This window comes from Hydra vulgaris, chromosome 12 (assembly GCF_038396675.1).
Source record: "Hydra vulgaris chromosome 12, alternate assembly HydraT2T_AEP".
In the NCBI taxonomy this organism is placed as follows: domain Eukaryota; kingdom Metazoa; phylum Cnidaria; class Hydrozoa; order Anthoathecata; family Hydridae; genus Hydra; species Hydra vulgaris.
Window position 1 is genome coordinate 50,697,459 of NC_088931.1, and position 14,004 is coordinate 50,711,462.

A 14,004-nucleotide genomic window follows, 5' to 3' on the forward strand; every position below is an offset into this window, starting at 1 on the left:
TCCGCATTTTAAAAGCGATATTTCATTATATAGCAACGTTATATATTGATAATTCTTTTTTTAAGATTCTTTACCCTTTTTTTGGAAATTAAAGTAAATAATGAGTGTTTTAAAGAAAAGAAACGTAACATTTGATTCCAAAATTACTAATCAATCAACGTTAAAATCAGTTAAAAATGTTTTAAAAGAAAGTATCAAAAGCAACAAATCTTCGCCGCAAGCAAATTGGTTATCAGCAGCTCTCTACATAGCTTTCTTTATAGTGTTTTTAATGTTTTCTATATTTGTTGTTGATTATCTTCATGAGTTAAATGACAGTGATACTATTGCATTACAAACTGATGAGTTTTCGAGGCTTTTTTTTAAATTGCCCTGCTCTTCTGATTATGGAAGTTCATTTAAAAAATGTTTACCGAAAAAATGTGGCAGAGGGGTCACAGATATTCTTTTTGAAAAAAAAGATATAACCCAAATGCTAAACATTGCTAAAAAAGGTATGGAGTTAGGTGGTGGTAGTGGTGGTGCCACTATTTTAGATCTTCACAGTGGGGCCTTAAGCCACAAAGATAAGTTTATAAATATTTATACAGTCAACTCTAATATTTTTAATAGATCTCATTTTTTGATTTATACAAAAATAAAGGAAGCTATTCGTTTAATGATAGCAAAAGAATTCGAAATAGATGAAAAGCATTTATACTTAACAAAGCCTACATTTTTCTCTCGTTTGAATAATGTGCCACCTCAAACTAAACACGATGAGTACTGGCATCCACACATTGATCGAATAACCTATGAATCATTTTATTACACTAGCTTACTTTACCTTAGCAATTATAATGATGATTTTACTGGAGGTAGATTTTTTTTTGTTGATAAACATTCTAATCAAACTATTGAACCTCGATTTGGAAGAGTTTCATTCTTCACTTCTGGCTCTGAAAATAAACATTATGTTGAACGAGTAGAAAATGGCACAAGATTTGCCTTAACTGTATCTTTTACTTGTGACAAAAAATACTCAATTCTAGATCCAGGTGTGTAGTTTTCTTGCAAAGAAATAACTTTCTTTGACCAAAGTTTTAAATTTTAGCTCAAATGTAAAGAATTTTATTTATTTAATTATGTAAATGTTGGACTATTTCAATATTTATTTTAATTAATGTCAAGTATGTTTATATTGTTTTAAAGTATTGTGTTTTCCAATATTTTTTTAAAAATCTAATCATGATAAGTTTAAGCAAAACAGTTATACCTTTTTTTCCCCACACTTTATAAAGTCTTCTTGTCATACAAACTCACATCCCTGGTAAAGCGATAATATCGCATTGCTTATAAAGTATAGACTGACATAAATCAACAATAAAAATATAAATGTAAAAGTATAGAATGAATCTGCAGCTACTCAAATTAAAGATGCATATGAAAGTAGAAACTTTCAGATCAGAAAGATAAAAATAGTAATCGTTAGATCAAACCTTTTCCTAACTTTTGGATATTTTCTTATTGCAGTGCTCATAGAGTTATAAAACAGTATGAATAATGAGATGAATATTAAACAATTGATTTAAAAGGTTTAATTGAAAAAAGTGTCCATTAAAAAATAATTTTAAACAAACAAAAACCCTAAAAAAGTGTATGCATTATATGTATTCATGAGTAGCAATATTTTTATCAGTCCATCATTAACAATTCAAAATGAAAAGCAATTGCAATTTAAAATTCGAAAAAAAAGAAGCAATTTTTGAATAGCTATTTGTGCAAATGATTAGTATAAAAGATTATTAGGTTTTTCAGGTTAATTACTCATGTGAGTACAATGTGAGTATTATAACAATAAATGTTGTGTCAAGAAAACATTAGTTTTACGGTTTATCTGACTAAAGTAATGTTACTTTTCTTCAATAAAGCAAATGGAAGTCAGTGCTCAGCCTCCTCCATAGAAGTAGCTTGGGTAGGCATATATGAAATTTTTTTTTTAATGTACATCTTGCACATTAAATATAAATTTTATTAGTTAATAATTTTGAATATTTAGTGTTTAATATCTAATAACAATTTTTGAATTCCATTTTGCTAATATTGTGAATTACTTATATTAAATTTAAGATTATACACTATGATAAAGGTTACAGGTTAATTTGCTAGTACAATTATAATATATATATATATATATATATATATATATATATATATATATAATATATATATATATATATATATATATATATATATATATATATATACAGTTGTTATATATATATATATATATATATATATATATATATATATATATATATATATATATATATATATATATATACAGTTGTGGCCAAAAGTCTGTTGTATGCTCAAATATAACTGCATTTTGCGTCATTTTGCTGTTTTAAGCTTGTTGAAAGCCTATAAATGAACCAAAAAGCTGTTTGTTTTATTGATTGAACTAATTGAGATTATCTTTTATTTTAAAAAATGAAATAGTTTCATTTCTTATTTGTTTATATTGTGTTCTTTGTTTACTTTAGATCAATAATTTTATACCAAAAATGTGATTTTCACATAAAAAACGTGGTCAGATTGTTACATTAGTTAACTCGGGTTTAACACAAGCAGCTGTGGCACAACATCTTATTGTTTCCCAGCAAGTTGTGTTATTGACAATGAAACGTTGGCGAGAGACAGGTGATGTGAAATCAAAATGTCAAACCAGACGCTCTAAGGTTACAACTCCTGCTACAGTCGAACGATAAAACAACACGTGTTAAAGAATCCAATGATATCATCCTCTGCCGTAGCAACTCAAGTGCCACACAGAGTTAGTGCAAGAAACATTCGACAGCATTTAAGTGACACTTTTAATCTAAAAGTGTACCAAACTGCACGAAAACTGCTGTTATCGAAGAAGAACGTTCTTGATAGATTACTTTTTTGCAGGAAATTCAAACATTACACTAGTGAAATGTGTAATGAAGTATTGTTTAGTGACGAAAGTAACATAAAGTTGTTTTCTGCAGCACCAAGGTATGTTCGCCGTCCTGCCAATAAAAGATTTGATTCAAAGTTTTGCATACGGACTGTTAAACATTCACCATACTTGATGGTATGGGGCAGCTTCTCAGCATCTGGCCAAGGTTCCCTCTACTTTCTTCCACGAAATACCACATTAGTGCACAGAAATATATTACCACACTGGATGAAAAGCTTTTGACAGTTATGCAGATTCACAACTGCAAACTGTTTATGCATGACAGTGCTCCCTGTCATCAAACAGCTTTAGTGAAAAACTGGCTTCGGGATCATGGGGTTGAGGTTCTAAGTCCTTGGCCGGGGCAGAGCCCAGACCTTAACCCCATCGAAAACTTGTGGCATATAATGAAACTAAAGATGGACAAAGAGAAACCATCAAATTTAGATGATCTTTGTGCCATCATTACATGTGTGTGGTGCACAGACATAACTGTTGATGTTTGTAAAAATCTCGTAAATTCTATGCCTGCGAGAATTGCTGAAGTAATTAAGAATAATGGACAGTGCAGCAGATATTAGTGAGATGTAAAACTGAACTATATTACTGTTATGTAATTTTAAATAATGTCTTGATAAACTGTGAGATGTGTTAGAGACACTGTGTCCGTTTAAACTTTGAATTTGTTGAAAAAACACTAATACAACAGACTTTTGGCCACAACTGTAAATATATATATATATATATATATATATATATATATATATATATATATATATATATATATATATATATATATATATATATATATGTATGTATATATATATATATATAGTATTATATATATATTATAAATATATGTATGTATGTATATATATGTATGTGTATGTATGTACATATATATGTATGTATATATATATGTACATATATTTTATATACTATTGCGGTAGAAAGTAAGTATACACCCTACCCAAATCGTAAAAATAATAGTTTAATGTGGTATTTCTTATTTTTAGAAACATAATAGAAGCAATTATTGCATTCTGTGAATTTACTTAATATTCTTTGCACTTCCTGTTTACAATAGCAAGTGTGACTCATGTTGTGTACTAAAAATTAAGCTTTAAAGAGTTAACTTTGTATTGTTTAATTGTGCAAATTTTGAAGACAATGTTAGTAATTGTTTTACATTGTTATAGTATTGTTATTATAATTAAGTTTTTAATAACAATTAACAAATAACTTTTTTTTATTGTCCTAAAAACTTTCAAAATGGTTCTGACCAGTTTTGACTTTAGGCCAAGTCATTAATAAATTATTATTATCCATTGTTGAGATGCATGTTGGGTTTTAGAGAATTTTTAGTTACAATTTGTTAGTTTAAGCTAATACTGATTAATTAATGTCTTTGGTTTTTCATTATTCATATTTGGCCATTTGTCTGATAAATTTTGTGTAATTATTCATTTTTATATTTGAAGGTATGCCCAAATATCGTCGACTGACAACAGAAGAAAGACTTCGCGCAGTGTTCTTGGCAGAAACAGGTGCAAGTTTAAGAAAAATAGCCAGAGAACTTAAAGCAACACCAATGGGTATTAAGAAAATAATAGATAAGCATATCGAAACTGGTTCAATAGCTGATAAGAGGCGATCTGGAAGACCAAAGAAAACAACTCCACACACTGACAGAGTGTTAGTTCGAATGTCCTTGCAGGATCGTAGACTCACTGCCCCTCAACTCGGTCAAAAACTTTCTGAAGAACATGGGGTTACTCTGGCAACTCGAACTGTACGTCAGCGCCTTCTGAAAGCAGGTCTTCGTGGATGTGTGGCTGCAAAGAAGCCACTGCTTTCAGCTACAAACGTTCGTCGACGATTGGCATTTGCCAAAGCACACAAAGACTTGACAGTAGATGATTGGAAACATGTCCTGTTCAGTGATGAAAGTCCTTTCGAGTTGTTCCTTAGTTCCAAACGAGTAATTGTGCATAGAAGAGTTAGTGAAAAATTCAGTAAAAACTGTATTGCGCCAACTGTTAAGCATGGAGGAAAGAGTTTAATGATTTAGGGGTGTATGTCTGGCTATGGGCTTGGGCACCTTTATCGATGTACTGGAAGTATGAACCAACACCAGTACATTGATGTACTACAAAACACAATGTTTCCTTCTGCTAGTGCACTGTTTGGGCAACTTAACTCGTTCTTCTTTCAGCATGACAATGCACCATGCCACAAGGCCAAGACTGTCACAGATTTTCTTCGGCGTAATCAGGTGGCAGTACTTGATTGGCCTGCTCAGAGCCCGGACATGAATCCGATTGAAAATTTGTGGAGCGTTATGGCAAAGAACATTGAAGGAAAGAGGCCATTTAACTTGGATAGTCTTTGGTTAATTTTGCAAGATGCATGGAACAATATTGATGATGTTACAATTACTCGCTTGTTTGAGTCAATGCCAAACCGTATGAAACATGTTATTAAAGCGCGAGGTTACCATACTAAATATTGATCAAACTGCATGTTCTTGATACAGAGTGTTGTTTTTGATGATTCTGATAAATAAAAATTGTGTTTGCAACAATTTACAGTGTTTTTAATTGCTTAAAATAATAAATGTATGCAAAACTCAATGGTGTATACTTACTTTATGCCGCTATAGTATATATATATATATATATTATATATATATATATGTGTGTGTGTGTGTATATATATATATATATATATATATATATATATATATATATATATATATATATATATATATATATATATATATATATATATATATATATATAAGCACACACATATACACACATACACATAAAAATACACACATTAACATTATGCATAAATACTCGATGTTAGCACTCTCATAACTTAAAAATATTCTTTTTTAAATTAAATATCTGAAGTATGTCAATTATTCAATAATCATCTAGATAGGTTAAATTTTTTGCTCTGTGTATTTGGTGCACCGCGTTATTAGAAAGCATTGTAGGAACTTTCGAATCAAAGTTTTCTAGTTTCGAATTTAAACTAATAATCGAATTTAAACAAATAATAGAAAAACTTTAATTTGTTTGACAAACTAAAGTTTTTCTATTATTTCTTTTATTGATAATACTTTTATATTTCTTTCAAACTTTTTTTTAAAGTTTGCTGGAGGTTATTGTTATATTAACACGTAAAATAGACACACTGTAACGAGAACAAAGTATGTCATTTCACAGAACACTTTTTTGTGGCAACATAATTTTCAATAAAATACCGTGTAATTAGGGGGCATCCCTAATTACACGGTACTTTATTGAAAATTATGTTCTTGTACGAATCTGTACGCTATCGAAGACCCCTTCTCCCTTCGCGTACGTATGAATTATTTTTTTTTCAAAATAAAGCTCCCCTCCTTTCCTTTCCCCAACGCGTAAAAATTTCACAACATTGAAAACAAAACAAAAAAACATTTAGTTTATTTGATAATTCTCTGTACTTAATTCAAACTTAAAATGTTACAACATATTTTAACATTTTAAGAAAAATGATAAAAAACAGTTTGCGTCGAGTAATTTAAAAAAAAAAATTCAAAAAAAGTTTGCTTTTATTTGACGACTTTTTGCTTCTCATCTCGTTACCAATCAAATTACGTTGCGAATAACAAACAGTATTATTTGTCGCTCGATTTCTTTTTTCTCTCCTTATTATTTATAAAAAAAATTGTGACTAAAGTCGGAAGAAAAATACAATACTGATTTGTTACACGTGAAATTCAATGCTTTAATAAAAATAAAAAGTAAAATCAAGTTAGGAGAGATCGTCAAACTGCGTACGTAATCAGTGTCTTTAACTCCCTCTCCCCTCCCCCCCCCTTCCCTCATTGCACGCATTCGTACGCTTTTGGGTAACCCCCTTTCCCCCCATACCTGCGTATGTACTTTACGAATGGCCCATATCATATTTAAAAGTTGTACAACAATTTTGTAGTGATTACTTCTTGATAATTCAAACAGTTGTTAAGAACTTATTCAATAAACTTTTAGAAGAGTAACCCTCTTTAATTACAGCTTTCTCACTCCACTTTGTCTATTATTTTATAAAAACATAATTAAGACTTAGACTAGATAAATTGTTTCATAAGTTAGATAAGCTTACAGAACTTAACATAGCATATCGAGGACCAAAAATCTTAAGTGCCTATAATGTATGATTAGGTCTTTAAGTTCGTTTAAGTTTCTAACTAGTAAAAGAAATCCTCAAAGCTTGAAGACATCTTTTCTTTTTTTGGAATTGTTTATATTTTTTATTTTGCTTGATTTAATAGGCCGGGGGCCGTATTCTCATCTCTCCGTTAAGCTTAACGGAGCGTTAGTCAAAAGTTTCTTTTAAATTACATTTATAAAAAACTAATTTAGAATTATAATTTTTTAAACATAAATGTTTTATTTTGGTATAAGTTTTATTTTAACGAATTTATACAAATTTTCGTCATTTCTTTACTTAGAAATATTGTAATGAAATTTCAGACAAAAGCTCCGTTAAGCTTAACGGAGAGATGAGAATACGACCCCGGGTGAACAAAAAAAAGCAATTTTACTCGACGTTTTTCGAGTAGTTGCTCAGCTTTACGTGAATTTTGATTTAATTTTTTGATTTTGCTTTAATTTTTATTCACGTAAAGCCAATGCCTGCCAACTCCCGATAATAATATATAATTTATGTATTTTTATAACTATGTAATTAATACTATATTATTATAATAAATATTATATTATTATGAAATTTTAATGATAATATATGTAATTTTAGCCTCAAAGCATTGTGGGGTGTCTTGCGGGACCAAATAATCATAACAGTACGCAACTCTTAGTGAAATATAAAAACTTTTACGTTACCAGAGGGCTCCCCATTAATAAACTTTTCTTTTATAAATTAAAATAACTTTAAAACTATTTCATATCATTTCTTATATAACATTTATATATCATCTAACATTAATATGTTGATGAAGTTAAAATTTGATGTAAATTTAACATGTTTTGCATAAGTCGTTTCAATCATGTTATCACTGTATTCGTTTCATATTAGTTTAAATATATACCCTTTAATTAGATGCTAAATATATAGTTAACAATACTGAGAGAAAAAACAACAATTATAAATAAGAAATATATTGTTTCAAGAATTATCTTCAAAATAAAATCAAGTATGGATAATGCGAGCTAACTTTTTTTTACATTCCTTGTTTCGTTGTGCCAAAGCTCGATTATAAAACCTTATATAATAAGATATTCTCATATCAACATGGTGTCTGATTAAACTTTCTTCTAAATGAAAAGCATGATCAATATGTTAATCATAAAGAATTCTAAAATTGCAATCATTTTTTATTACTTTAATAATTTCTTGTGTAATATTTTTTTTAGTTAATAAAAGTTTCATTTGCATTATAAAAACAGTTCCCATTTCGTGAAGTAGGCTTTGTAAAAAAGAATCAGTATTAAATAAGATACTTTTACAGGGTGTCACACTTGAAAGAACTTGTACACATTTTTGACAGACTTGAACTTTCTTTATCAAATCATCTGCAATTAATTTCAAAACCTGCTTAATTGACTATGATACTAAATCACTTAAAACATTTTGTATGAATAAAGTTATAGTTTCTTTTTAAATAATGCAGTTGGCTGTTCGAAAACCAATTGTTCATTTGCAGAAATTTGATTCTCAAATATTATGTCGGTGATTGAGTCAATGGTAACGGCAGCAGAGAAATTTGCTTCAGTTAGACAATTACTGTTAGAGTTAGGTTGTTCTATTGAAAGGAGTACTAAGACATTTTTATATACTGATTTAAACTGCATTGCTGTTGGTCTGTCATTCCAGCCTCCTTTGTTTCGTATTGATGCAAAAAAATTTTTTTAATAGTCCTGATTAAATTTAGCTGTGCAAACATTGGGTGTTTGTTAAATATTTTTTAGACAAATTAATAATATGTATTACTGAACCATCGCATTTTTTTAACATCTCATGCTTTATCTTCAGGTTTTTATGCTATTTTTTTAAAATCAAAAAACCTTAACTTGAGATGATAAATAATTATTACAAGTAGTTTTGACAGTTACATTTGTACTACTATTTTTAACATTATTTATTTCATTTAGTTCGACTCTATCGTTAATTTCTTTTTTTTTGTATTTTATCTTGAAATGAAGTCTGTTTGTAGCCTGTTTTCTTCTTTTTGGCAAGATATCATATTGCGATCTTGTCAATAATATATTGATATAAGACTGGGACGAATCGAAATGTTTGCTACAAATAGTAGAGTTAGGATTAAGTTCTTCACATGATTTCGTATCGAGATCTTGACGACGACAATTACGAACCTAAAGCTTGCATCTAAATAATAGGTTAAACCTAATTAATTTAGTGGAATTATTTACATCATATTATGTTTAAATATTTTTTGTTTCATAAAATTTAAAGTAAAATAGTGTTTTGAAAGCTTTAATTTTTTGATATACTGGTTATTCAATAAATTTGATTTGACTAATAGTTATTTAGCTATTTTTATCTTTTGGAAATCTAAAAAAAGATATATTATTTCCAACATTCTTTCCACGCTTGTTTACACAACTGATGGCTGAGAAAAAAGGCTGGCATATTAAATATTTTGAGTATTTATAGAAAAAGCAACTTAATTCTTGAAAAGAAAAATCGAATAATGTTATAAACTATAACTTATAGTATTTAATATATTTAGCAGACAACAAAGACGTATAATAAATTTATATTGTTTATAATATGATCCCACAAGACAACCTATAATTCAATGTACGACCAATTACACATAAATATATGGATTTATAGCCGAGTTGGCAGGCATTGCGTAAAGCTAAGCAATTACTCTAAAAACGCTGAGTAAAATCAATTGCTTTTTCTTTTATCTAACCGGGCTATTACTGCCATTATAAATTTTTGTTATTATTTATTATTACTAGTGTTGTTACGACTTTTAAATATTTCGACTGTCGACGATATCGACTCATATTTTCTAAAGTCGACTAAAATCGATTAATACATTTTTGAAATCGACTAAAAGTCGATTTAGTCAAAGAATTGAAATAAAATAATTTTTTGAAATAAATTGTAATAAAAATAATTGACGTGTTGTCTTTACATTACGTACATCTTTAACTTTTATGTATGACGTACATCTTTAACTTTTTTGAGCCCTTGTCAGCTTAATTTTTTAATTTTTAAATCTATACTTTTAAGTTTAGAAGTATAATTCGTTATTTTGTGAAGTTAAAGCGTTTGTTTTTTTTGAAAATCTTGTTTGTTTTCTTTAAATAAAAGGAAGAAAAAAAACTTCAAAGACTCGCGTGAAGACTGCACACTTGCAAAGCCGGAGGCTATCATCAAAATGAGTTTGAGAAGAGATCGGTTTTTAATGATGGCTAAAACTAATCGGGGCTAGTCTTAGTAAAGATTATATACTTTAAAACGGCTAGTAAGTTATTACATTATCAATTACCAATAAAATAGTAAAATAGCAGAAACGTTAAGCAAACATATTCAAACAGTATTCAAAAAAGACAATAAAAATCAATCTTATAAAAAATATCAAAGAATAACAAGAAATTATATAACCTTGCTTTAAAAGACTTTTTATCAACATGTCACAGCGTGGGTTTTTTTCAATAATTATCATTCGATAAAATCAATTGATTTCAGTTAACTTATTTTAAGAGGAGGTAACTGTGGCAGGTTATAATCCGAAAACTCTATTTTTAATCTATACATTTATACAATATGTTTAAAAACTTTTCTTTGAGTATCTAATATTGTTTATAACATTAAGAACTTAATACAATATTAAATAAATCTCTTATTAATGTGAGTTTGTCAGTAGATGCCATCTTGCATAAGATCTTATCTTGTACCCAGGTAAATAATAACTAATTATAGTTATAATAACCGTAATAATTATTATTATTATTAATATTATTCATAAATTATTAATGAGCAAAAATATAATTTTACATAAAATATTTGACGCAACTGGTACAATAACTTAATTAGGGACAGAAAAATAAAACTGTTTAAATTACAAAGATACAATTTCAAGTTAATATAGCGGAAGTGGGGGCATAAACGCCCCTGGAACGTTTGGGTTAATGTTATATAAAAATAAAAACGAAGTGTGTTTTTTTAACAGTTTGTTTCAATAATCACATTAATAAGCTTTGAATTGCAACAATGAAGAAAATGTTATTACACAAAAACTGCACTTAGTGAAAAAAAACGATTGTGCCCCCATTGTGAGACATAACCGCACCCTCACAAAAATCCTTAGGGGTACACTTTCTGTGGTACATTTTCTTTACAATTATACCAACTCAGTCTATAAATATATATAACAAAATAACAATTTATTTTATAATATAATAATAAATATAACAAAATAACAATTTATACTCTTAAATTTATATTTTAACCAGAGGACAGTTTTTAGAAAAATACAGTTTGTTTGTTTTTTAGGTTATGTTGATATCAAAAATAGTTTTCACTTAATGAAATAACGCTGATAAAACACATATCTTCAATAAAAAAATCATATATTGCTTAATCCACATAAAAAGGTCTGGAAAAATATGATGTAACTATAATATTTTTATCAAAATAAGCAATATTATGCACAATTTCTTATAAACGCAGCAGGCACTTTTATTGACATAAACAAAATGAGGGTAACTGTTTTACTAACGCAAGATATATTTGTTGCCATTTTAGATAATGGTTTTTATAAGGAAATGTTTAAAAACGGTTGAACCCCCATATGCGGTTATGCCCCCACTTCTCCTACTAGCATTATTAAATTCTTAACCAATAAAATGCAATTAGCACAACAATTTCACTATATTTGGGTCACAACTTTAAACAAGACAGTGACACTTTTTTTTATGCTGAAAAAAATTGCCAAAAAAGATTTTGCATGTTACTCGTTTGTCTTCTGCTCCGCTCTCTTCCACTCCCGTTTTACTACTCAGAAGACTCTCTTCCACTCTTCAGAAGACTCTCTTCCACTCCCATTTTACTACTCAGCAATATATTAACTCTTAGCAAGATCATCAAACAACATATTAACTACTTCTTGCGCAAAATAAAGAGCAACACGCTTGAGAACTAACTAAAAACTAAAACAGAAAAAGTAATAAAGTAATACTTTATCGAGCTTCAAGCAAAATATAGTGCTAAAAAAGTGTTGATGCATGCAAACTCTAACAGGATTTTATAACACCGTTTTGTTTCCACGAACAAAATTAAAAATTTAAACAGCTCAAAACATTGGAAACGCTATCCAATAAAAACTTCCTAATACTTCGTCTACGTAGCCGCAACCAACAATATATATAGAGTTGACGAGGGCACATTGAACCACTTTTTTTTCTTTGACATGTAACTAAGCATTTATGTTTTATTATTTATTTTTTGAAAAAAATAAATAATAAAACATATATGCTTTGTAATAAAAAAAGTTTGAAAAGTTGTTAGACTTTTCTAAAATAACATTACCAGCAATTCATTCATAGCCCATTTTTTTATTTTCAAAATATAAAACTTCATAACACAAATGTAAAAAAACTATTTAATAACAAAAAAAAGTTATGTAGGATAGATTTGGCACATTTGGCCAATGTGCCAAATATGAAAATGTCCGTTATATTTAGATTATAAACAATTTTCTTTTAGAATCATCAAATGATAATGTGAAATACTATATATTATAACAAATCTATAAGTTTTAAACGGAATGCTTACATATTGCAGTAATGTCAAACAACAGCGATTATAAACCTGTCAAACAAACTGCTCAAAATTTACTTCGGGTTATCAAAAATGATTAGTAAGGCGCCTCAGTTCCTAATATGATCCTATAAACATTTTTTTGCAAAGAGAGTTAAAATACTGTTCTAACCTAAACAAATCTTCTTCAAGTTTCTCGGCTCATGGTTTCTAAGCTTGTTAAAACGCTTAGTCTTTGAATAAACTGAATGTGGTCAACCTCAAGACGTACATGATTTTTTTTTTTACATTATAGTGATTTTTTTAAGCAAAAACTTATTATCTCATAAACAATTGTTAACAAAAACCTTTATGAACACAGCATACCAATAAAATAAGAAAATATATTAATTTGAAATAAGTTTGAATGAATACCCAAGAAATCGTTATTGTACGAGTTACCGCGTTTTTTTTAATTTCTTAATTACGGTCGAGTTAATTTTTATTATATTTTTATATTTATAACGTCATGTTTTTTTAAAACGTAATAAGAACCAAAAATTAACAATAAAAATAAAAAATTAGAATTTTTTTTATTTATTTATAAAATAAAATTTGAGATGATTCAAGATCATTTTTTTCTATGCTTTATGAGTATTATTATAAAAGATTTGATAATACACAATTATCTTTAATACTTATGAATTGTCAATCGGAATATATTGTTTGTAAAAATTAATGACTTTGTTAATTATGTAAATAATGAATTTGTTTTTTGCAGTTTAAAACTACTTGTTAAACTGGGTGAGTGAAAAATAATGGAGAATAAAAATGAAAAATAATGGAGAGCAAATTACTGCTTCAGTATGCATAACTTTTTACAGCTTTAATAATGCTACACACAGGGTTGGGGGAAGAGTAAATATTTTAGTTATAAATTAAATTGGAAAATCTTAAAAAATCAAGCATAAATTACTGATATAATGATAAATATTATTGTAGTGAATTTACTATTTAAATTTATTTATATCAAAAGTATGGTATTTGTTTACTTTTTAATATTTTTCATTATTAATTGCAATAATTTTTTTTTCATTGATGCAATGGGTCTTTAAAAGGCGTGTAAAGATGTCAAATTTGGGTCATTTAAAGACGTTTTTATTACACGGCGAGTTCAAAAAAAGTTAAACTTCTATGTTTGCGTTGCCTTAAATAAATATTGACTCAATTACAGAGTGTAGTAGAGTTTT

General features: G+C 28.1%; 1 protein-coding gene across 1 annotated transcript; it reads left to right on the plus strand.

The window, feature by feature from the left end:
* On the plus strand, positions 1 to 1,169 carry LOC100202937 (2-oxoglutarate and iron-dependent oxygenase domain-containing protein 3). The gene has a single exon (XM_065813600.1). It carries the CDS (start codon positions 101 to 103, stop codon positions 1,043 to 1,045), a length of 945 nt encoding a protein of 314 aa, XP_065669672.1. The 5' UTR covers positions 1 to 100; the 3' UTR covers positions 1,046 to 1,169.
* Positions 1,170 to 14,004: the final 12,835 nt, after the last annotated feature.

What these genes read in the sequence shown, in the direction of transcription:
- LOC100202937 (XM_065813600.1), top strand. Translation starts at nt 101, where the DNA reads ATGAGTGTTTTAAAGAAAAGAAACGTAACATTTGATTCCAAAATTACT.